At 28.9% G+C, this 25621-nt stretch overlaps 1 protein-coding gene and 1 long non-coding RNA gene across 2 annotated transcripts; one reads left to right on the top strand and one right to left on the bottom strand.

Annotated features, from left to right (window-relative positions):
- Positions 1 to 5499: 5499 nt before the first annotated feature.
- Positions 5500 to 9171, bottom strand: LOC133032394 (uncharacterized). Its single transcript, XM_061106323.1, has 5 exons — positions 9089 to 9171; positions 8420 to 8930; positions 6950 to 8092; positions 6036 to 6627; positions 5500 to 5918 (listed from the first exon to the last, which is right to left on the bottom strand). The coding sequence occupies exons 1-5, from the start codon at positions 9169 to 9171 to the stop codon at positions 5500 to 5502; spliced, it is 2748 nt and encodes a 915-aa protein (XP_060962306.1).
- A 12908-nt stretch (positions 9172 to 22079) lies between these two features.
- Positions 22080 to 25363, top strand: LOC133031683 (uncharacterized). Its single transcript, XR_009684769.1, has 2 exons — positions 22080 to 23050; positions 23133 to 25363. It is a non-coding gene; the product is annotated as an uncharacterized LOC133031683 (long non-coding RNA).
- Positions 25364 to 25621: the final 258 nt, after the last annotated feature.

Genomic DNA, 25621 nt, shown 5'->3' with positions numbered 1-25621 from the left:
TTATACAAAAATATGATATATAATCCAATTCAATATAATACAATACGACCTAATACGGTGTTCCAAACGAAACACTAAATTTTTTATTAGGCCATTTGAAATATATTTCTTGAACTATAGATGTTGTTTGATTTAAAGACTTCTGTCAAGAGTTCTATTCAAACTAATAAATATCTAAACGATTGTTTATGCATTAAATCATATCTCCTAAACTTTGTTATTTACTAAATTGTATCCACTAAACTTTGACATGATTCAAATCTTGCCCCTTAAATTTCGTCCATGTCAAACGTCCAATAGTAAAATTAAACAGATCATTTGGATAGAAGTCTTTAAATCAATCAATCTCAATAATACTTTGAAGAAAATTTTAATGGTTTGAAAAGTTTTGGTGGTACGATTTAATACATCTCAAAGTTTAGAGTGGAAAAAACCTAGTTAGACTTTCAAATTCAATTATTATTATTATTATTATTATTATATAAAAGAATAATTAGTAATTTTACATATTAAACTTTCGACAATATTGACTCTGCTCCCTAAATACGTCTTGTTAAAAATTCTTCTTGAACTCTTATATTTACAGAATTTTGGTTCTTTTGTTAGATTTCGTCTCATTATTCTGTTTAAATGTTGTGTCTTTGTAAATTAGTAATTTTACCCCTTAAATTTTAATAACTATCAAATCGTATCCCCTTAAAATAAAAATAAGAAAGATTCAATTCAACATTTTTTAGTAAATCACTAAATCTTATAAAAAAATTATTTTGAATGATTAAGAAAATTAAGAAAGAAATTAAAATTTTACAACTAATTAAGCGATTTAAAAAATTATTTATTTTTTATTGAAACATACATTTAGATATAAAAAAATATATTAAAAAGTCATTTTTTTTGTAAAAAATAAATTTTACGGGAACAAGTTTGAGTTTATTTTTTTTCTCCAAAAATCTAGATTTTTTTTTTTAAGTAAACATAGCCTTTTTTTTTAATTTAATTTCAATTTTTTTTTCAAAATATTTTATATTTTTATTGAATTTTTAATTATTTTTTAAGATATGAGTTTATAATTATAAATAAGCTTGATTTTTTCTTAAAAAAAATCTTAATTTGTTTGAATTATTATTGGATTTTCAAGAATTTTGGTTAGATTTTTTAAGAAATGTGTTTATAAATAAAATAAAGTTTGAAAATATTTTTTTAGGAATAATTTAGGGTTTTTAAGTAAATTTAATATTTTTTAATTAGTTTACATTTTTATCAGTTTTTTATTAATTTTTTTTAGAATTAATAGAAAATTATAATTTTTAAAATTATTTTTTTAATAAAAGAGGTCAAAATTCCGTATTGGTTAGAGTTTAGGGATAAATTGATAAATGCCTTTTTTTTTGGTCAGTTAACCACAAATGCCTGCATATTAAAATTAAATCTATTCAAATTTATCCACTTTTATAAGGTTACTATCCAATTTACCCTTACATATGTTACCTTAATTAATAACTGGTGGGTATTCATATTATTGGGGAGGCACGTTAATTATATGAAACAGGAGGGGCATAATTGAAATAATAATTAGAAAAGAGGGCATAAATTAATGAGTTTTAAAAAAGAGGTAAAAATGAGATGAATTACCTTAAAAAGGGTATACCATCTAAGTTCCTCTAAAATTTAAGGGTAAAAATGCATTAATATTTTCAAAAGAAAAAAAAGGTAAAAATATTAATTTTTAACAATAAAAGAAATAGAACTTAATTGAAGTCACATAATTATGTAATGTTATATTCTAGGAAAATTTTTCAATAATGTAATGTTATATTTTAGAGGGTATAATCAGATAATCTCGAAAATTCAGAGACAAATATACTAATTAAATATACTTTTCTGTGGTGAACATGTGTTAATATAGCTGTCATGATTATGTTGTTAACAATTATAGAGTTAATGGAGCATGTTTAAGCTAATTATTTGAAGCCCCACCACCACTAAATACCATTTTTGGTTAATTATATACTTGATGATGATTAAACAGCTTTCGTAAATCTTTTTTATCGATCAAACTCATGATCATGATGAATTTGACGTAAATGAAGAAAATTTAAGTTTATATATATTATAAATATATCTCAGTGTCAAGTTAAATTCCAATCACCTAATTGATCAAAAGAGTTTATGTTATAGATAGAGACCCTAACTTGTTATGAGTTAAATTTCAATAGTATCAATATATTTGGTAAGATTATTGTAAGTCTTATCATAAGTTTTTTATGGGTAGGGAAACTTTTTTAACTATTAATTTAAGATCATGTGGTTCTACTTGTATACAATTAAAATTTTATATATATTATAATAATATTTAGGAATATTGGTGGTAAAACTACATAAATTCTATGATTAGCTAGTGACATTTAATCATATAATTGATTTTTTGGTGGTAAAATTTTCCAAACCTCACTTCTGTTAGCTATTTAGCCATTCCATTCAAAAAGCACTGTTAAGTGCCACAGTGAACAAGCCACAATATATACAAGGGTACACGTGACATATTTTTAGTAGGGATATTGGCAGCAAAACTAATTGAACTCTATGATTAGTGACACTTAACCACATAATTTGATTTTTTGGTGGTAAGACTCTCCAAACCTCACTTCTGCTATTTACCCATTCCGTTCAAAAGGCTCTATTAAGTACTCCGAGACTTGAACCATTAGATCTCCCCTTCCCCCATTCCTTCTTAAATCATGACAAATCCAGGGACGAACTAGCAAACCCTTCAACTGCTGTGGTATCAGCGAAGAGTTGCGGGAGAGAGAGAATCAAATCCGATGAGGTCGAGGCGAGAAAGAGAAACTTCAAAGAAGGGTCAGGTCTCGGAGCTTAGAGGGATGCTGAAGGGTTGGGTTTGTAAGGCCGAGAAATCAGTTTTGGGGTTCGTTTAGATTGAAGGTGGCCGGAGGTGACTTGTCAGAGCTGTGTGAGAAGGAGAACAAAAGAAAGAGGGAGTGCGGTTGGAAATTAGGGTTACATGGAGAAAATTTAAAAGAAATAGCAGTGGAAAATAGAAAAAAGATTTTTTTTTTATTTTTTTTTAAATATTTAATCAATTAAAATTATGTGGACTACTAAAACTTTTCCATGTGTACATTTGTATATGTTGTAGCATGTCTAGCATGACACTTAAAAGAATATTTTGGACGGAAGGGGTAAAGAGCTAAGGTTTGGAGGGTTTTACCACCAAAAAATCAGTTTATGTGGTTTGTTTTGCCACAATATCCCCTGGTAAAAATTTGCCACGTGTACCTTTGTGTACACAGTGGCATGTCTACCGTGACACTTAACAGAGCCTTTTGAATTAAAGGGGTAAATAGTTAACAGAAGTGAGATTTGGAAAATTTTACCACCAAAAAATCAGTTTATGTAGTTAAGTGTCACTAATCATAGAGTTAATTTATGTAGTTTTGCCGCCAACATCTCTAATATTTAATTATATATTTATTTTTAAAAAATAAAAATAATATTACTAATTAAAAATTTATTATTTTTTAATTTAAATTATTATTATTATTACTTTTTTCAAAATTATTTTGAATAATTTTTATATACGGGTATTCTCTTTATCCTTTCAAATGAGAAGATTTTAGTTGTCCCTTTAGTTTCATTTCTGTCTACTTTTTTCATTCAAAAAATAACCCACAAGTACTTCGATCTTTCCAAATATATAAGTAGTTTGGGGGCCTATAGCAAAAAATTAAAATTAAACCTTTTATTTTTTATTTTTTTAAATTATCAATCAATACTTTATAAATTCAGTTTTCCAAAAAAAAAAAAAAAAACACTTCATTAATTTAGAATAGGTAAAGATTTTAAAATCATGTTTTTTTTGAACAATGAACAAAATTTTATTGAAAAAAATCAGCATTGAGTACATCGAAAATAAAGAAGGAAAATCTTTCATCCAAATTAGCTCACCATCCAGCCTAAGTGCGTGCACAGCTAATTCATGAGTAGCCTTATTGGCCGACCGATGAACATGAATCAAGGACGTCTCAAGAAAATTAGACAGTAGACTAAAAATATCATCTAAAAGAGAACCAAGGTCATTACAAATAGATGATCTTTTAGTGAAAACAGAGATCACATCTAGACAATCAGATTCAATAGAATGAAGAAGAAAACCTATTCCAAACGACCAATCCAATGTCACCATAAAATCATATATTGAGACCACAAGTTTTTATTTTTTTTTTTTTTTTAAGTGTATGTTTGGTTTTATAAACATTTATTATGTGTATATTTTCAAAAAAAAAAATATTATAATGTATATTTATATGACGATAAAAATAAACCCGACCTTATGTAATGGTCTAAACTGTCTGATGTTTAAACTGGTCCTATATATAATGTGTGCAGATGTAGCATCATCAAGCACTGAGATTTGACATAGATTTATATATCCCTATACTTATATATAAAGATGGCCAGGTGCAAAGTATAATCCTATAGTCTTTCTCATTAATTATTATTATTCATAAAACAAATATCTTAAGTCAACAAAACTAAATATATAATATGGGTGTTGTTATTGAGTATCAGTTATACTTAATACTTTTCACAGATAGTGTCCTATAATTAGTTAGTCATATTCTTTAAAAATTATTTTTTTTAAGTTATATAAGACCTAATACTTAATTATACTAATTGCAGTATGATACTGAAGAAAATATTAAGTAATTACATTTTAACAATTCTCATATATTATTATTATTATTATTATTATTATTATTATTATTATTATTATTATTTGATCCTTCTTTGACTTTTAGTGATTGATATTTGGGATATTGGGATGTATCATTCATTTGTTATTGGCATCCATTACACTTTATATATAAAGTTAATAGTTTACACAAAAATATACATTTAAGGCTGTGATGAGTCTGACGATGTAAGCACAGAAATAATATATTGAATATATTTATATAAAGAAGATTGTCATTGAGCACTAATAGTACTTAGTATTTTTAGACATGTTGTCTTACAATTAGTTAGTAATACTCTCTAAAAGTTATTATATTAAACTATATATATGAGAGTACTCGATACTTAATTAAACTAATATCAATAATAACATATAAGAAAAGGGTGCTAGACACCTCTAGTATACCTTTTAGCATTTCTCTTATATAAAATATGGTGTACGGATGGAGTCTTGTTTCCCCACTAACGCTTAGCAGCAAGCCATTACTACAATATATATTCTTTTTTTTTTTTTGATGAAAGGCGTTTATATCATAGATGCATAAATAGTTAGACCTCGCGGTCATTACAAAAAAAGGTTTCCGGGACAGAGTCAACTGGAAGAGACCCAAAAGTCTGATGGGAGAACGCCTACCTAGCCACATTATGAGCGGCAAAGTTACAAGATCTACTAATAAAGGAAAAACAACAACTACTAAAAGAGTGGGAAGACTTAGTGCAAAAGGAGATGTAGTTATCAATTGCCTAACGAGACTCCTTCCCATTGATGGCGTTGATAACCACACTCGAGTCACTCTCCACTATTACATACTTAGAGCCGATATCCAGAGCAACTGTCACCGCCAAAGAGCAGGCCGCCGCTTCACCACACAGAACATCCGAGTAATTCTCCCGAGCAGTTTGAACTCTAATTACTCTGCTAAAATGGTCCCTTGCCACAACCGCAATGCACATACTATCCAAATCCACTTTGACATCACAATTCAGCTTAATCCAATCCTGAGGAGGAGGGGACCAAGTTTCCTTTAAAGGTGGGGAAGGACTATGGAACAAGGTATCATACATATCTGCATAAGAATTACAAATATTATCAATGCATTTGTTAAAATCAACAGGATAATTATTATGAACCTTCTCGTTGCGCACCCTCCAAATAGTATCCACTACAATAGAAGCATATAGGAATATATCATCAACACAAGCTCCTTTATGTTTTAGATCCCAGATGAACTTAACCCAGTCCTAGACTCGAATTCCTGTATCACACACCAGATAAATACCCCAAAGAGACGAACGCCAGAAATGGAGAGCCACCTCACAGGAAAGAAACAGATGTTCGATGGATTCACCACCCCTTCCACAAAGGGGACAGCTTTGATCTTCTAAATGAAATCTAGTGCCGAGCACAGCTCTAACCGGGAGGGCACTAGACAGGATACACCACCATAAGACCTTATGTCGCTCCAGAATTTTGCTATTCCAGAGCTTGTTCCAAAGCTTTGGGGCGACATCACAAAGGGGAGCTCTTTCCAAGGCTTGAGCAAGGTAGGCAGACTTGCACGAGAATTGCCCATGACTCTCCAGAGTCCAAATCCATCTATCAACCCCGACACCAGAGGGTTGCCCTCCTTTGAGGATGGCTGAAACCGTTTCATTGTCAAAACAGTAATTCAGCTTTTGGGAATCCCATTGGCCATTGTCAAGAACAAGATCAGCCACATGGTTGAGGTTGGGGGGGGGGGGCCCTCTAGGTTTCGGACATAAACCTTTATAGTGAGGAATCCAGGGGTCCTGCCATATACTTGTAGTCTCTCCATTTGCTATTAGTTTGCAAGCCCTTTTCCTCAAGATAGAGTTAGCTTTCACAACATTCTTCCAGAACCAAGAATAAGAGTTTTTGTACCTGCACGTGAGAAAATCTTTGCCCCTAAGGTACTTGGCTTCCAGCACTTTGCAGCATAAAGATTGGCTTCCGTTTAATATGTTTCACCCCCATTTTGATAAGAAAGCCAGGTTCATTTCTTTAGTTTTCCTGAAACCCAACCCGCCTAAAGATTTCGGAAGGTAGAGTTTATCCCAAGCCTTCAGATGAATGCCGTGGTTTCCTTTCTCAAAGCCCCACCAGAAGTCTCGAACCAAACCATCAATCCGGTTGACCATTCGAGAAGATAGTTTAGTGGTTTGCATAGCATACATTGGACAGGCCCACAGATTTTATAAGAGTTGCACGCCCTGCCTTTGACAAAGTTTTAGCCCTCCAACCTTGAAGCTTTGCTGTAAGATTGTCTAAGATAAAGTTGAAGTCAGCGTCCTTTTGCCTAGATCTAAAAAGAGGCAGACCCAAATACTTAATGCACCCCTCTGGATAGTCAATGCCCAAAGCTTCCTTGATATCACGCCGCATTTCCATTGGGGTATTCTTGCTAAAGAAAATGGTTGTCTTAAGCTTGTTTACCTGCTGACCCGACCAAGAACAAAATTTTTCTAGGCAACTCCAGAAACCATTTGCCTCGATTAGATTAGCTCTGCCCACCAAAATTAAATCATCAGCAAAGAAAATATGGGAAAGCACCGGGCCACCCCTACTAAGTTTTATACCCTTGATGAGATCCCGGTCAAGGGATTGGGATATCAACCTTGAAAGAACTTCAGCGGCCCAAATGAAAAGATAAGGGGAGAGAGGGTCTCCTTGGCGAAGCCCACAAGAGGGGTTAATGTTCCCCACCTGACCCCTATTGAGACAGACATTGAGGGTCGTGGTTGAAATACACTGCGAAATTCTACGACGGAATTTCGAGGGGATGCCAGAGCACTCCAGGACATGATCAATAAACCTCCAACTCAACCTGTCATAAGCTTTGACAAGATCAATTTTGATAGCAAAAAATCCCTCCTTACCCTTCTTCCGATTAAAGGAATGGATGACTTCTTGGATAATCACATTATTGTCATGGATATTCCGCCCTGGGACAAAAGCAGCTTGCGTAGGGCAAATAATCGAAGGAAGAATAGGTTTTAACCTATTTGCTATGATCTTAGCTATAACCCTGTACACCACGTTACACAAAGAAATCGGCCTGAAGTGGTTTGTGCGTTTGGGATTTTGGACTTTCGGGATGAGCACAATATTAGTAGCATTACTCCCTCTATGCATCCTGCCACTGACGAAGAAATCATGAACTGCTGCACAGAAATCATCACCCACGGACTCCCAATAATGTTTATAAAACAAAACTGACATCCCATCCGGACCCGGAGCTTTAAGGTTGTTCATAGCGAACAGAGTTTTTTTGATTTCATCAGAACTCGGAGAGCAGATAAGAGCCTCCAACTCCTCCTGAGGGATTCACTCTTGAAACAGCTGGGAGCAATTGTAATCCTGACAAGTCACAGCCTCCGTAAAAATACCCTTAAAATAGTCCAAGAATTCTCGCCCTACGGCTTCCCGGCCAGAGATCCAGACATTATCCTTGTTTATGATACTCTCAATGGCATTTCGTCGACCCCTAATGGTCGCCGAGAGGAAGAAGAACTTAGAGCACTTATCCCCATCTTTGAGCCAAGAAATTCTGGCCCTTTGTTTCCAATAAATTGCCTTTCTTTCTAACGACTCATTCAACTCCCGGCGAATAACACGTTCTTATTTCCAGTCACGGGACCCAACCGGAAGACTCTGTAGAGAGTTAAGCTTATTCTCAAGCTCCTTTATGGTCACATCAAGTTTTCCGAATTGTGTTCTACTCCAGTTCAAGAGGGCCACCCTGGTGGCCCCAACCTTTCTGAAGATACTAGCTGGGGCCCAATTGTGACTCACTGAATTCCAGGCATTGTTCACAACCAGATTGCTTCTAACATCACGGGTCCATCCTTCCTCAAATTTGAAACTTCTTTTAACCTTGGCAACCTGACCATCCGTCAGAAGGCAGAGAGGCCTATGATCAGAATTGCAGGTTTGGGACGAGCAGAGGATGGCCCTAGGAAATAAATTGAGCCAAGCTCCATTCACTAAACCTTTATCCAATGCAGATTTCACATGATGCCTCCCGGACCTATGGTTATCCCAAGTCAGGTTATCCCCTTGGATAGGCAAATTGATTAGACCTTTGGCGTCCAACAGGTTAGATATTATCGGGATGAAAGGGTCCCGACCCGAGGATCCTTCTCTTTCAGAGGCACTAAGAACAAAGTTAGTATCACCCAGTATCAGCCAGGACCCCCCAAATTTATCTCCCAGGTTCAGAAACTCAGACCAGAACTTATTCTTTGCATGCAGGTAGGGAGGCCCGTAAACACACGATAGGAGCCACGGATGAGAGGGGGGATCAGAATATACTATCCCCGAGATATGGTTGCACGAGCTAGAGATACACTCAAAACTAAACCCTTCTTTCCATGCCAGAATAATACCACCCGCATTTCCAATAGAGGGGACACAAATATTAAAATAAAAGTGTAGGGACTTTAGAGTACGTACCAGAGAATTGGCGTTCACTTTAAGCTCGGTCAGAAAAACAAAATCCGGTGAGCGCGACCAGAGCAGGGACTTCAGTTCCCGAACTGTAGAGGTCCGCCTAACGGCCTCATGCGGGTTCCTGAGCTAAGCCTCTCATGGCTCCTGTGGAGGAGATTCAGCATTCTCCTCCACAGGGGTATGAGAGTAAGCAGACCCACTTGACACAGCATCATCGATCATAAACGAACCAACCAGGGGGTTCTTCAAGATACCAGACCGGCTCGGGGAATTGGAACTATCCTCAGAAGGATCATCAACTACAACTTCAGCATCATTCACATCACGCCTCGAGTCCCAGGGAAAGTCACGCACAACACCAGGATACTTGCGGTGAATTTTATGAGGCCTAGAGCAAAGAGAAGCCGAGGATTCAAATTTTCTTTTTTTGAAAGGAGTCGTCCTCTCATTGACTTCAGAAGAAACCGGAACTCCAATATCACCTCCGATCCTCCGAATCTCATATAAGTCAAGCTTCCCAAAATGTTTAAGGTCATTCATTAAATCCTCTTGAGCTTTGAAAAATTGAGCCAAAGCAACATCTTCATTAGGGAGAACCAAAGACTCACGGTTAATAGTGGCATTGTGAGAGGGAAGTCCATCTTGACCAACGCCCACTTGGTCTTCAAGAGCCGGCCCAAAAGAGGGAGAGAGAAGATTAGGCCTACAATATATTCTGATCATATATATTAGGCTCATTTGTATCGTAGGTTCTTAAACTATACAAATTTTAGCAAGTTGGTCTTCAAATTTTATTTTTTGACAAATTAGTCTCAAATCTATATAAGTTTTAGCAAGTTGGTCCCCAAACTTTATATTTTGGTAAATTAATCCCTAAACTTTTATTTCTTTAGCAACATTAAGTTCTCATTATTAGATATTGATATTTTTATTATTTATTTTACTTACTTTAATTTATATTTTTGTGTTAAATTCAAATAATTTGATTTTTTTAATTTTAATACTTTGAGAAAAATAATTATATTAATATTTTGATCTATTATATTAATATTAATATTTTAATACTTTAATTTGTTATATTCATATACATTAATAATAAGAAAAAAAAAGATAAATACTAGCGGACACACATAATAGCTAGAGAGAATTTTAGCCCCTCTCATTTTTATATTTTAACATTTATAGTTTCTTTTATTGTTGATTTATGAATATGTGGTATAGTATAATTTTCATAAGAAAAAGAACAATTGAAAATGATTAAATAATAATATTATTATTTTATAAACAATAAAAGTAAATTATATTTTAAAATTTGTTTTTAACTTATGTTTCGCGGCGAACCTATGAAAATTTACCATTGTTGATGCAAATTTTAAATAATCAATAAATATATAATTAAAAAATTATTAAAATCATAATACCACATATTCATAAATCAACAATAAAATATACTATAAATGCTAAAATATAAAAATGTGAGAAGCTAAAATTCTCTCTAGTTATTATATGTGTCCGCTAGTATTTATTTATTTTTTCTTATTATTAATGTATATGAATATAATAAATTAAAGTATTAAAATATTAATATTAATATAATAAATCAAAAATATTCATTTAATTATTTTTCTCAAAGTATTAAAATTAAAAAAATAAAATTATTTGAATTTAACAGAAAAACATAAATTAAAGTAAGTAAAATAGATAATAAAATTATCAATATCTAATAGTGGGAACTTAATGTTGCTAAAGAAATAAAAGTTTGGGGATCAATTTACAAAAATATAAAGTTTGGGGACTAACTTGTCAAAACTTATATAGTTTGAAGACTAGTTTGTCAAAAAATAAATTTTAAAGACCAACTTGCCAAAACATGTATAATTTAGGGACCTGCGGTACAAATAAACTTATATATTAACATATATTATGAAGACATCGAGTGTGTATATATAATATAGATGAAAAGAAAAAAAAATATTATTTTTTTTGGAAATGTAACCTAACTTCCATTGATAAGCAAGAAAATCCAAGTTACAATTACAATATAACCAATTTGAAAATAGGCCATTCTAAATGATCTATCTATCTAAGCCTAATAATTTCCTAGTCAAGTTGTGTGCTGACACATTATCATTTCAGGAAATGTGATTTAGGGAAACATTAGGAAATAAAAACAAAGAGATTTGCACAATTTGAACAAGATTTGAGAGAGAAGATATGTCCTTCCACTTATTCTTGATCTTGTTAACCAAAATTTGACAATCCAATTCCACTATCTCTAATGGGAAGTTCACAGTTATGCACCAAGAAAATGCGATATGCAAAGCCATAGCTTCGGCGTAGGGGTTGAGGCCCTTGCGTAATGAGAAACCCGCAATATTGTAATTTTTTCTTATTAAGTTTGATACTTAAATTTATTGAAAAAGAGCAATATATTCTTGTAAACTACATAATAATAACATTATTGATCTCTCAAATTTGTATAATTTATATAATCATCAATGTGTGTCGATAATTATATATAAAAAGGAAATTTGTACAAGATTTTTATGTTCTCTATATGATCTATACAATAATTGTAGGAATTTTATAATTTAAAAAATATATATGATATATATATAAATATATAGAGGTAAAAGTATGTACATACGTAATATTAAGAATCATATAATTCTATTTTAAAATTAATTGGTGGTGACGGAGTAATCTATATTCTTATATATGATTTAATACTCTACCATTTATTTCATGTAAAACACAATACGTATGTATAATTGAATTATAATTGAATTTAAAATCATTCTATCTATATATAATATTTGGTTAAACTACGTAACATTCCTCCTTTATTTCTTTTTGGTTTGATCAAATTAACATTTAAATATCTTGATTATTTTTTATAAAATAAAGGTATATGAGTTTTTTTCTTTTAGAAAATGGTGGAAATATAAAAGAAAATAATAACTACATATTACGTGGATAGAATATGAGTAATGAAAAAAATTATTCTATGTATGATGCTTTATGATAATTAAAAATATAACAAAAAATTACTATCATCAAATTAAAAAAGAATGGTTATAAAATGAGAGCAAAAATATTGCCCCACCAAAAAGAGTTCCCTATATATATTACTTTGATCTATAGTTTTATGATTATTATTATATATTAGGGGATAAGAGATAAAATTAAATAAATAACCTTTAATAAAAGGGATAATTTAAAAAAAAAAACAAAAATAACAAAGAAATTATAAAAATGCAGTCTCTAAAGAATTTTTAATATTTTTTTACAGGTTTTTATATTTTATTTATATAAAATATAATTTTTAATTTATTTTTATGCTGTATTTTATTATTTTGGTATTATCTTCTTATTATTTTTATTTAATTTTTTTATATTTTTATAGAATACTATAAAAATATAAAAAATAATAAAGGAAAAACTATAAATGTAAGAATGTAAATTTTTGGGTGATTCTACAATACACCCTTTAAAAGGGATGTACTGATACACCCTTAACTTGTTTCGTCATCCAGAAAAAAAAATTTGGCTAATTTTTTTTCATATTCATGTACGTTATAGCTATTTAAGATATCCTATAAATTTTTAAAAAATTCGGAATAATTTACAATATAGAAAAAAATGTTCAAACAGTCCATTTTACACACGTATAAAATAAAATAGTCACCCGTGCAACACACTATTTGAACAAAGTTTTCGGTATGTTAAAATTTTTTAAATTTATTAAAATTTTGCAGGATGTCTTAAATAATTATAACGTACATGCCCATGAGAAAAAATTTGACTAAAAAATTATTTCGGATACTAAAACAGATATGTGTGCATCAATATATCTATTTTAAGAGGGTGATTGTAGAATTTTCCTAAATTTTTGTATGTAATTATTCTTTACTAAAATAATAATTTGACTGACAAAATAAAGGTATAGTTTTTGTAAAGGACCAATACTAGATCGATACATCAACGTAGGCTTCCCCAAAAAATTTATACACATCAACGTCACACATGAAAACGACTCTATACCCAACCCTTAAATTTTTTTATGTAATTAATACCCACATATCTATCTATATCTCTTCAAATAATTCCCATACAATTTTTTTAACAATTAAATATTAGGAAATTATAGTAAATAATTTCAAATTATAACACTTTGTAGAAAAATAACTTTTTTACAATATTTATTATTTAAATTATAAATTTTTTTCATATTTTTTTTAGAATTATAAAAAAATTACTTAAAAATTATGGTATATCTATATTAATTTTGCTAATTTTTTTTTTATTTTAAAATTATATCAATTTTTTAAATTTTTATGGGTTGTTAGTATATAGAATTTGTTGTACATTATATTTTTATTTTGTTGTATACTATATTATTTTTTTTTGATGATATTTATTCTTTATTTTACTATGTATAATAATAATATATAATTTTGTTAGCATAATACAAACATTTTAATGTATATATAATTTTATTAGCATACTATACATATATTTAATTATTATTTTTATATATTTTAATTATGATATATTATTTATTAGAAATAATATTCAATTAATTTTTATTTTATTATATACAATGGTAGTATATAATTTTATTGTCATGGTATATATATTTTAATTGTAGTATATAATTTGGTTAGTATAGTATACATATATATATATTAGTAATATATATATATATTTATTATTATTATTATATATATTTTGATGAATGGTATATGCATTTTTTGTTATACAGTATATCATTTTTTTTTAAAATAATATTTAAGAACTATTTTTTATTGTATTTTTGTTGACAAGACATATAATTTTATTAGTATATACTATATATTTTAATTTTTATTTGTTATTATATATATTGTTTACTGAAATTTTTTAAAAAAACTAATTATAAATAATCAAAAGAGAAATAGTATGAAAGACACAAATAATTTTTAGGTTGTTGGAACGTTAACTAATTTTAATTTATAAGTCAATGTTATATTATACAACTCCTTAACTTAAAAAGCCTTTGAAAATACAATAAATATCTCATTGCCTTAGCAAATATTGCATATAATTATAACTTTCGTAAAGTACAATATTATGTATGACAAATATGCTATGATCTTTTTTTTTTTTTTTTTTTTTTTTGAGAAAAAGCGTTTAAATCATATAATTAAATAGTTAGACCTCGCGGTCGTTACACAACATATTGTTAGGTAAATCCGAAATCGGGATAGACCCAAATACCTGATGAGCAAACGCCCATCTAGCCACATTATGTGCGGCGAAGTTACAAGATCTACTGACATGAACAAAATTACAACTAATAAAAAAGGGAGAGTTCTTAGTACAAAAAGAGATGTAATTTTCAAGAGCCCAGCGAGAGACCTTCCCATTGAAAGCATTGATCACCACACTCGAGTCATTCTCCACAATCACAAATTTAGAACCAATATCTAAGGCTACGGAGACAGCTAAGCAACAGGCCGCAGCTTCTCCGCAAAGAACATCCGAGAAATCTTCCCTAGCCGTCTGAACTCTAATGACTCTGACAAATATGCTATGATCAGTGTTTAAAGAATTGGTCCATATAATTATTTTAGTAAAGTACAATATTATATATGGCAAATATTATGGATAAATACAAATATGTGTATATGATTTTTTGAGTAAACAAAAGCCAGTTGTCTCTTTGTGAATGGATATTTATTTATTGAAAATTGCAATGCAACTAATAAAAAGAAAACAAAAACTCCAAAATAATAGGCAGTTGACAAATCAGCTCTAGATCAAGAAATTAAGGTGGCGTTTGGTTGGAGGTAATGAAATAGAATGGAATGGAAAGGAAATAATTTTCATTTCATTCCTTTGTTTGGTTGCATTTTAAAGTATTGGAATGGCATTCCAATGGAATGCTCTTTCCACCATTTTGGTGGAATGGCTATTCCATTTTAAAAAAGAAGGAATGATCATTCCAATGTAACAAGAAAAAAAAATTAATTATTTTTTTATCAATTTTTTTTATCCATTTTAAATTTTATTCCATTCCATTCCTATTCTCATTCCCATTTCCATTCCTATTCCTATATTTTTATTCCTCCCAACCAAACGCCTAAATTCAAATATTGATTTAGAAAGCATTTTGGTATTACTTATTTAACAATTAAAATACACTATCTTAGTGTAAGATACTGACAATTTGTCACATGGGGTGACAGTTTCCCACTTGCCAAGAATATTCCTATGGAAAATGGATGAGAAGAAGTCATGTGGCTGGCCATATGGAAATTTAAATAGGCATATCATATGGTCAAAAATTTAAAGTTACATTAGAACATTTATTTACGAATAAATTTGAGATCAAGTAAAATATTATACTTTAATTAAGAAATTAAAATTAAATAGAATTACATTAAGAAAAAAATTTAAAATATTAAAAAATATTAATATAACAATAATAACAATAAATAATCTTCAATATTATATCATAATAAAATTATTTTTGAAAAAATATAATATTTATACATATATTACAATTTAAAATAAAATTATTAATTCTACAGAATAAATTTATAAACTATATGTATATATATATTTTTTTTGAATAAAAATCATAAGATCTATTAATTAATAAATTCGTTCAAAATAATAGAACGCACTTCAGAGGAACAGTCCTCCAACTGAAGCACACGACCTGTAAAGAAACAAGAGTCTCTTGCCAAGCAATGAGTCAACTTATTTATTGCAGATCGTTTTACAAAACACAAATTGTGAAGGCATAAAATACCAGTTTAAATCGCATGGACACACACCTATTTGTTTCCAACATAACTCTATCCCACGAATGAGTTGCAATCCAACTCAATACTTCTTTAATGCTTATTATCACTACAAAAGATCTTACTTTTAGTCACAACAAAACTTGTGACTAAAAGTACAAAATTTGTGACTAACTAATTATTAATTATCATTCCTATGTTGTGACTAAAAGGTCCGTGGCTAAAGGTATTAGTCACAAAAATTACAATTTGTTGTGACTAAATATGGTTTTAGTATTGTGACTAAAAGTAAATTAGTGACAACTTGTGTCTAAATATTATGTTTTAGTCACAAGTAATTTTTTGTTGTGACCAAAAGTCACATTTAGTCACAAAAAATTTATGTTGTGACTAAAAAGTTGTCACTAAAAGTAACTGTTTTTTGTAGTGTATCTCAACAATTTCGGGTTGAACACATCCAATCTTCCCCTTCTTGAATGCTTCTACCATAACACCATGATAATTCTGAGCTACACAACCCATGCCAAAAGACAAGACTCGAATAGAAAAAACTAAAAGGAAAAGACTAAAAAACTATGTCAAAAGACAAGACTAAAGAACCATGTCAAAAGACAAGACTAATGGAAAAACTAAATTAATTTTAACACATAAATACGATCACATCATTAAGATTAATTAAGGAATGAAATCCATATAATTCTAACATCATAAAAACATTAATTGGAATTAAACTAAAATAGTAAATTAATAAATGAAAAATAAAAATCTGAAACGAAGGACGTCGTTGAACCGAACCGAACCACTCTCAGACGACTGCTCTTGAACCCTTCACAGAAGAAGACGTTGATGTGGGAATGAGAAAATTTTTGACATCAATCAAGAAAATTTTTCTCCTTCGATAATGATCTAGGGTTTTTTTAGTTGATGATTATTGTATATATATAAAACTTGATAATTAATTATACTAATAATAATAGTATGACGCTGAAAAACTGTTAGTATTAATAATGTTTTTTGATAATTATATATATATTATTAAGATATAATTATTCTTATATAAATATATATTTATTAATACGAGATTGAAAAATATATAACTAATTATAATTTTTAAGTTATTCTTATTTATAACTAGTTTAAGATTTGATTTTTTTTATAATAAATTAAAAGTTATTCTTAAATAAAATATTTTTAAATAGAGGTTTTACTGTATTTATTAATAATTAATAATAATCTTATTTTATTAAATTGTCTTTTATTTTTTTTTTTATTTTTTTGTAATATACATGTTTATAAATTATAGCTTTTTAGATAGAGTACTATCCCCATGTATATGTAATAATGATATTGTAAAGAAAATTATAAATGAAAAATATAGATTATATATTGTGAAGTTATATATAGTTTCCTGAGTAATTAGCGGCTAAACCCTCCCAACTCTTATTTTACTTGCAATTAACCATCCAAATTTAAATTTTGGTGGGAAAACCTACCAAACTCATATTCTGTTTGCATTTTTAAGGTGCCGTCCTATAATCTCTGTTAATTTGTCATTTTGTCTACGTGGCTAGTGACACATCACCACTAATTCCAACGTGGCTGCCAATGTAAATGGTACATATTTACACAAATGTACAATTGATTTAATTAATTTATATTATTTTAAATTTAAAAATAAATTAAAACTAAAAAACATTTCTATTAACTCTTAATAATAATAATAAAACTTAATTTATCTTTCTCTCTCCTCTCTCTCTCTCTCTCTCTCTCTCTCTCTCTCTCTCTCTCTCTCTCTCTCTCTCTCTCTCTCTTCTTTCCTTGTTTCTGTCGACACCAGACCACCAGACCACCATAACCACCATACCCATTACCACCACAATACCACATTCCTCCCAACACCACCATTTTTGCCACCACCCACCACCACTACACCTCTAATCACAAAATAAAACCCAAATAATAATTACAAACTCTTATTTTTTCAACATTAATCGAACGCAGCGCACCAAAACTTAGATCTCAGATTTGAGATCTCCACAACCCCGAACACAGAGAGAAACATGAAAAACTACAGATCTGAGCATAAGCCGCCATGTACGACCTGCACATTCCAGGGAGACTCCAAACGGCAACAAGGAAGAGGAGGAATCAGTGTCGCACTTGCCCAGATTTGTTCATCTCAGAACCAATGTGTGCCCGAATCCGAGTGCCTAGATCACCGAACTCCAACCGCAATGAAACAATAACCCACCCATTGAAGAGCCAAGATCCAAAGTTGGGGAGCCCAATCCCACCGTGTCACACCGCGATCTGAAACCCCGGTGGAGTTATGTCTGAACCCGATTTCTCTTCACAATGGACCCAAATAAACGTCAACCCAGATTTCTCTATCCCTAAAGCTAACTCATGCATTAATTCTTGACTTAGAATCAACTCCGAACCAAGAATTGATGCATGAGTCAAGAATTGAGCATGATTGTCTTCCCATCTAGCCACTGTCTTTGAGCATGGCTGCTTGTTGAAGAAGAAGACACGAGAGTGAAAGAGAAAGAGAGACAACTTAAGTTTTTTCTTAGTTTTTTTAATTATTAATTAATTGTTTTTGTTTTAATTTTTTTTATAAGGATTTGATTTTTTTGTAAAGAATAAGAATCTGAAATAATTTTTATTTTTTAAACTTTAGTTTTTATTTTTCAATTTTAGATAATATAAATTAATTAGACCAATCTAAATGCGACACGTGTATATTTGTATACATGTACAATCTATGTTGGCAGCCACGTTAGATTCTAATAGTGATGTGTCACTAGCCACATAAGCAAAATAACAAATTAACAGAATTTGTTAGACGACACCTTAAAAATACAAACAGAATTATAGTTTGGTAGGTTTTCCCACCAAAATTTGAGTTTGGATGGTTAAGTGCAAGTAAAATAAGAGTTGGGATGGTTTAGCCGCCAATTACTCATAGTTTCCTAGATATTCACTGTAAAAAATATTATTTTTATTATTTTATTTTAAAGTTTAAGTTATTACAAGTATATTTAAATTTATTAGTTATTTTATTTAAATCTATTTGGTTTAGAAGATCCTAATTAATGAGATTAACACATTGTAATCGTAACAAGTGGTAGTGTTCCTTTCATTAAGGCATTATAGGATCATTACTTGATCTGAGAAAGAGAGTGAATCTTACTCTCATCTATTTTTCAAATGCCATTACTGTAAATAAATTGTGACTCAAATACTTGGTTGGATTGATATCAGTAATATCAAATGGAGAGTTGAAATAGATAAAGAGGTGTAAACATTCAAAATTGAGAATAGGTGTGTGCATGACAACAATGAATGCTTTTGTATATAGTGCTTAGCTAAATATAGAAATAATTATTTGTTAGGCTAAAAATACATTATCATTATTAACTTTTTTTATGTAATGTGTAATATTATTATATTTTATCAATTAATAAAATATTATTAAAAATTTAATATTTAAATGAAGTAGAGAAAAGAAATAAAAAAAAAAAGGGTTTTTACATTACGTATTGAAATTTTTATTTTTTATTGTGGGGCGGATTTTTTTTTTTTAAAATTAATGTGTTTTTTTCAAAAATATTGTGTATGTTTTATACTGTGTACTGTGTTGAGTTTTTATTGTTGTTCCATAGTTATTTTTTAGTTGCTCCATTATTGTTTTGATTGTTCTGTTTTGTTGTTTTATAAAAAGATAGTATTTTTATAAAAAATTCCGTGTGACAATAAAATTGTAAATTTTTATCCAAAATCTAATAATTTTGTAAAAAATCCCTAAAAAAATTAATGTATGATAATGTGACGTAAAATAGATAGATAAAGTGAGAATTTTGATAAATATTTTAAAAAAATAGAGTTCAAGCTGTTAGAAGTGGTCTACAAACATCCATAGTAGGCAACAGTAATTATTATTAACTATATATAAAAAATAGTAGAAAATTTTATATAATACACAAAAATTTGAATTTTTTTTACAAAAATATGTTAACACAGAATTTTTTTAATTTTTATGCTTTGAACTTTTTTATTTATAAAAACAATAAAAAAAATCAAGAAAATAACATTGAGAAACTAATTAGGACAATTATGTTCATCAACCTATCCTCTCTTTTAATACCTTAATACAATTTACTTACATTCTTATTCTTTTTAATCAATTGACAAGTTGATAAAAGTAGTTTATAATTATCTGGTTAAGACTTATAAACTCAATTTATGTGAAAACTCTATGATAAAATTTAATCACAAAAAAAGTAATAAACATAGCAACTCTTAAAAATCATACAATCAACCTAGATAATTTCATTCTAAATTAAATTGCATAATGACCATAGCATAATCAAATCTTACTTTTCAGATTTTGATTCGAAATCATAAACAATAATTACAAATGACCAATAAATAATTACTAAATTAACATAAATTTCATGCAATTGAATAGAAGATGAAGAAACAATTTGAAACTACCTTAATTCATAATAAAAGAGATTTAAGTGAGTCACACAACATCCCTAAAATTGAATTTAGCTCATAATAGTCATCTTAAACATTTAAAGATTCAATTAAAAACATAAAAGATTTAGATAAAAAAGATAAAACACAAAGTGGAGTCTCCAATGGTGTCCTCCTCTTTTTAGCCGTCACCCTCAGTCCTCAAGACTCAGAAAAATCAAATGGAGCCCCCAAACCTAACCCAAGCTTATTTTATCGAAATTGAAAAGTTGCCAAAAATAGTCAAGCGCCTCAACTCTCTACTCTAGGGAAGGTTGCGACACATGACTTTTTTTTTTTTTTTTATAGAAACATTGATAGTTTTTTATTTTCTTCGAGAGCCACAACTTTCAAAGGAAGGTTGCGACTTTCTAATTTTTCTCAAATTTGCTGTCTGTAACGATTGGAGAGTCATGTCTCTTGAGAGAAGGTCGCAACTCTTGATGCTAAAATTTGAAAGCTTGAATTTTTAATCTTTCGAAATGCACCAAGTCAAGAAATTCAATCTGGACATTCATTTTTGCAAAATTTGATCATTTTTGTCACCAAGAAAGCTGAGAACCATATTTTCACCAAAAAGTGAAACTCTCTTTATCTCAAACTTAAAATTAACATAAAAGTAAAAATAAACATAAACCCGAATAATAAAACATAAAAACATTAAAAATAACTCTAAAACTAGATTGTAAATCAACCTAAAAATAAAACTAAGTACTGGTTGTTTTATAGTTTATTTATAGTTGTCGTAAGTTTATTTTTCTGGTTGTTTTATAATTTATTTATAGCTGATTTATAGTTGTCGTAAGGTTGATTTCTAATTATTTTCTTACTTTTTGCTGAGCAAACACTACAAATTTTTTTACCTTTAGTCACAACAAAATTTGTAATTAAAGATAAAAAAATTGTGGCTAATTATAAATTATCATTATTATGTTGTGACTAAAACATCCGTGACTAAAAGTATTAGTCACAAAAATTACAATTTGTTGTGACTAAATGTGTTTTTAGTCACAATATTTATTGTGACTAAAACTAAATTAGTGACAATTTGTAACTATATATTATTTTTTAGTCACAAGTAACTTTTTGTTATGACTAAAAGTCACATTTAGTCATAAAAAATTTATGTTGCGATTAAAAAATTATCACTAAATGTAACAGTTTTTTGTAGTGAAACAACAAAGTATTTTATTTCAAAACTTTATAATCGGATCTTTATAAATAAAAATTTTGGATTGTAAAATTATAAATAAAACATAAAAAAAATTATACTTTTGAAAATTGGGCATAGAAGGATCATAGTTTTATTGGTTTGTTTAGCCATAGAATGATCATAGGTTGTCTTATAAAAAAATATACCGAAAAAGCTAGTAGGATAGATCTCCTTTTTAATTTCTCAAGTGAGTTATATACGTACGTAGGTAGGTAGGTTGAATTTAAATACTACGTACTCAATCAAACGTAGCTATATATCTAGATTTTGATACCATGAATTGAAAGCTACATGAACAAAGAAACCAATCATATTTTGACAACTCTCCCTACTCTTGACCTATTGTACTGTACTACTTTCAATACCATATACCAACATTCATAAACAACAGCAACCATATATATCTGGTTGTGGGCATCATAAAAAGGACATACCCCATACTGAGAGAGAGAGAGAGAGAGAGAGAGAGAGAGAGAGAGAGAGAGAGAGAGAGAGAGAGAGAGAGAGAGAGAGAGAGAGGAGTATGTTTTCTTTTGTGTGGTGGTGCATGCATGAGAAACGCACACGTGTCACAGATGTACCTATAGACGTGTGTGTTGGGTTGGGACTGACTGCACATTATAGATAAACAGCAATCATGAAAAGAAAGAAGAGAGAAAAAGGAAAAATTAAAATAAAAGATTACATCTTTTTTGTATCTGCATCTATATATATACAAATTTTTTATCTTATTTATTTTGTTGTTGTTCATGATGAGTAAAATGTGCGTGTCCAATTAATATTATTATTAATTTTTATATAATATATATGATATATATACTATACATATAGCAGATAATTATTTTCTCAGAGAGGTTTTTTTGTTGGTAATTTCATAAAAATTACTATATATCCATTATTTATATATAGATATAGTTGTGGTAGATGTAGTATTTTCTCATAAATTATTTGTGTCTAAGTTATATATATATATAATAATAATGGATAGATGATGATCTTGATTGGTGGAAGAAGAATGAACTGACAGAAGAGAGTGAGCACACAGAGGGCTTTTACATAAAGATTATGTTATTGCTTTTGCGTGCTCACTATTCTATCTGTCAGGTCATAATTAATTAATTTCACAATTGATTATTTATATATTCCTCTTTATTAATTCTATCCTCCATCATCATCATCATCATCATCCACTTTTCTTCTTCCATCTTCTTTCCATTATTTTCTCTTGTGTTCTTGTTCGTTATGGTGACGATGATGATCATTCCCATTTAATAAGAGTTTTAGAATAATAAATTGGTAAGTTTTATTGCTTCTTTGCTTTGTATTTACATTAATTAATTAACCAGCTAATTTGTGAATTTATTTAATTATTCTACAGTTGAGAGTTTGATAACTATGCATTAATTTTCCATTTCAATAATATGAAGAGAGGATTATCAATACATTACACTGATCATCCAAAGTTTCTATATACACAAGATAAGTATCTTTCATCTTCTTAATTTTACTTTCTGCTAAATTAATTAAGTACTACTTTTTTTTTATAATAAAAGTTAAGTATTTATTACCTCTTATTACAACTTCTTAGTTAATTTTCACGTTCAAAATCACATGTCAGAATATTTTTTTTCATAGTGATATTCGTTATAGTTACAGTATCATCCTTGTAAATTTTTAAAAAATTCCGAATAGTTTATAGTGCTGAAAATAGAGTTCTTGATATTTCAGTTTACCACGCCTGTACAAAAAAATTTCAAACGTATTTTCAGCATTGTAAATTATTCGAAATTTTTAAAAAATTTATAAGAATGATGTTAAGCATAACGAACACCGTGAGAAAAAATAAATTCTAATATGTGTTTTTGAACGTGGAAATTGACTAAGAGATTGTAATATGAGGTTGACAATAACACTCGTCATATATGTATATACTATTTTTATATGTGTTGATGCTAATTTTATTTGATAAACGTACAATTATATATAAAAAAAATGGAAAATTCGTATAATATAGGTGAATTAATTGTGTTGGTGTTATTATTATATAACAGTAAATACAATCTAGCTAGGTTTATTTATTTACTTAGTAATTAATAAACAAGTACTAGGTGTTTATATTTTTATAATATACAATTCAATGTATTTTTGTGTTATGTATATATACACAGATCTATTATTTGAGTTTTCCGATATATCTCATAATTGGAGTAATTAGTTGTACGGTTTTATATATACACACACAGTATGTAATCTATGCAATATAATTAAGTTTGTATTTTTGAATTATTATTATATATAAGACATGTTTGCTGATATCTCGTAGAAATTAATAATTATCTTTTTTAGAAGATTTAATAATTAATTTTATAATTAGTGATTACATACCCTGCATGAATATATTTATTTATATATATATAAACGGTACAAATATATATTAGACCATTCATTGGTAATCATATATATATATAATAATTTGTGACATAAATACTTAAATTTAATTTCCAGTTGTAAATAAGTACTTAATTTTAATTTTTAGCCGTAATAATACCTAGGTTATAATTCTGAAACTTTTGTAGGTACCTGACGGTTAATTGTTAAGTAAATTGCCACGTGGTAATTCCTAATTGGTCCAAGTTATTAAATTTTTATTTTTTAAAAAATTAATTAAAATATACCAATAAGAAAATGACACATGAATAATAACATAATATTTTAACGGTTAGGTACCTATAAAGTTTTAAAAATATAACAGTATTATATATTATCGCCAAAAATTAAACTTAAGTATTTATTTGTAATTGAGAATTAAACTTAAGTATTTATACAGCAAATTACTTTATATAGTATTGCAAATGGGGTTACTATTGATGGACTATATATTGTATTACACACGTTATTGTAATGAAAACATCTTTTTCTTTTTTTCATTATTATTATTAATTGTTTAAGGACATATATATATGGTGGTGATCAATCTTCCACTTCGTGTACAAAATTTCATTATTAATGAAGTAATTAATTAATTTGTTGGTAATGAAGTAAGAGTATTGATAATATACATATATATATTTATACGATTACATGTGGTAGGATTTAATTTTCTGGGACATTAATTATTAATAATATATAAATGCAATGATGTTATATTTATATATGTTGGGTTTTTGTATTAGTTTGACAGAGAGGTTTCATTTCCACACACTCTGATGTCTGTTATTAATTGAAGCCTCATGCCCTCCTATTTTAAAAAAAAAATATATCTATATATATCCTCTTCACAGTTTTCACCTTTCAATTACTTTCTTTAATTAGACTTTTATTTATTTTATTTTATTTTTAATAAATTTTGAGTCTGCTTGTTCTTTCGTTTTCCCCTATCTTTACACAACTTTTGTCAGACCCATTTTAGATCTCAACTGGAGTTGGATGTTTATGGATTATTAATTACAAATACATTGATTCTTTCCAAGCTTTTGACCTCTTCTTATACTGAATATCTCTATATATCTAGATATGGGAAATAGGCTCAAATGGAGATCTAGTATACTAATTAATATAATAAAAATAATAAATTAAACAACTCCACAAGTTTAGCTTTAGCTACCACTTTTTTCTTTCAAAAAAATAGCTACTTATTTAATGTTTATATCTACAAAAAACCCAAATCAAATCTTTCATTATAATTTTTATTTCTTTTAAATTTCAAATCAATTAATTATTAATGTTTAGATGAATGTGAACCCTACAATGAGTGGGGAAAGACCATTCTCCCCACACCAATGAATTTTTCAAATCAATGATTAGGATTAATATTAATATATATGTTTTTTTTAACTAATTAACGATGTTTGTATATTCCTCCAGAAC

Source organism: Cannabis sativa, chromosome X, assembly GCF_029168945.1.
Source record: "Cannabis sativa cultivar Pink pepper isolate KNU-18-1 chromosome X, ASM2916894v1, whole genome shotgun sequence".
NCBI lineage: Eukaryota > Viridiplantae > Streptophyta > Magnoliopsida > Rosales > Cannabaceae > Cannabis > Cannabis sativa.
Note: the sequence above shows the minus strand (reverse complement) of the source record. Positions and strands in the feature narration are given on the sequence as shown.

What these genes read in the sequence shown, in the direction of transcription:
- LOC133032394 (XM_061106323.1), bottom strand. Translation starts at nt 9,171, where the DNA reads ATGCGGGTGGTATTATTCTGGCATGGAAAGAAGGGTTTAGTTTTGAGT. An exon ending in GCAACCATATCTCGGGGATA is followed by an intron (nt 8,931 to 9,088) that starts GTATATTCTGAT and finishes CTTTGTTCTTAG; the next exon opens with TGCCTCTGAAAGAGAAGGAT. An exon ending in ACTCTCTACAGAGTCTTCCG is followed by an intron (nt 8,093 to 8,419) that starts GTTGGGTCCCGT and finishes TGAATCCCTCAG; the next exon opens with GAGGAGTTGGAGGCTCTTAT.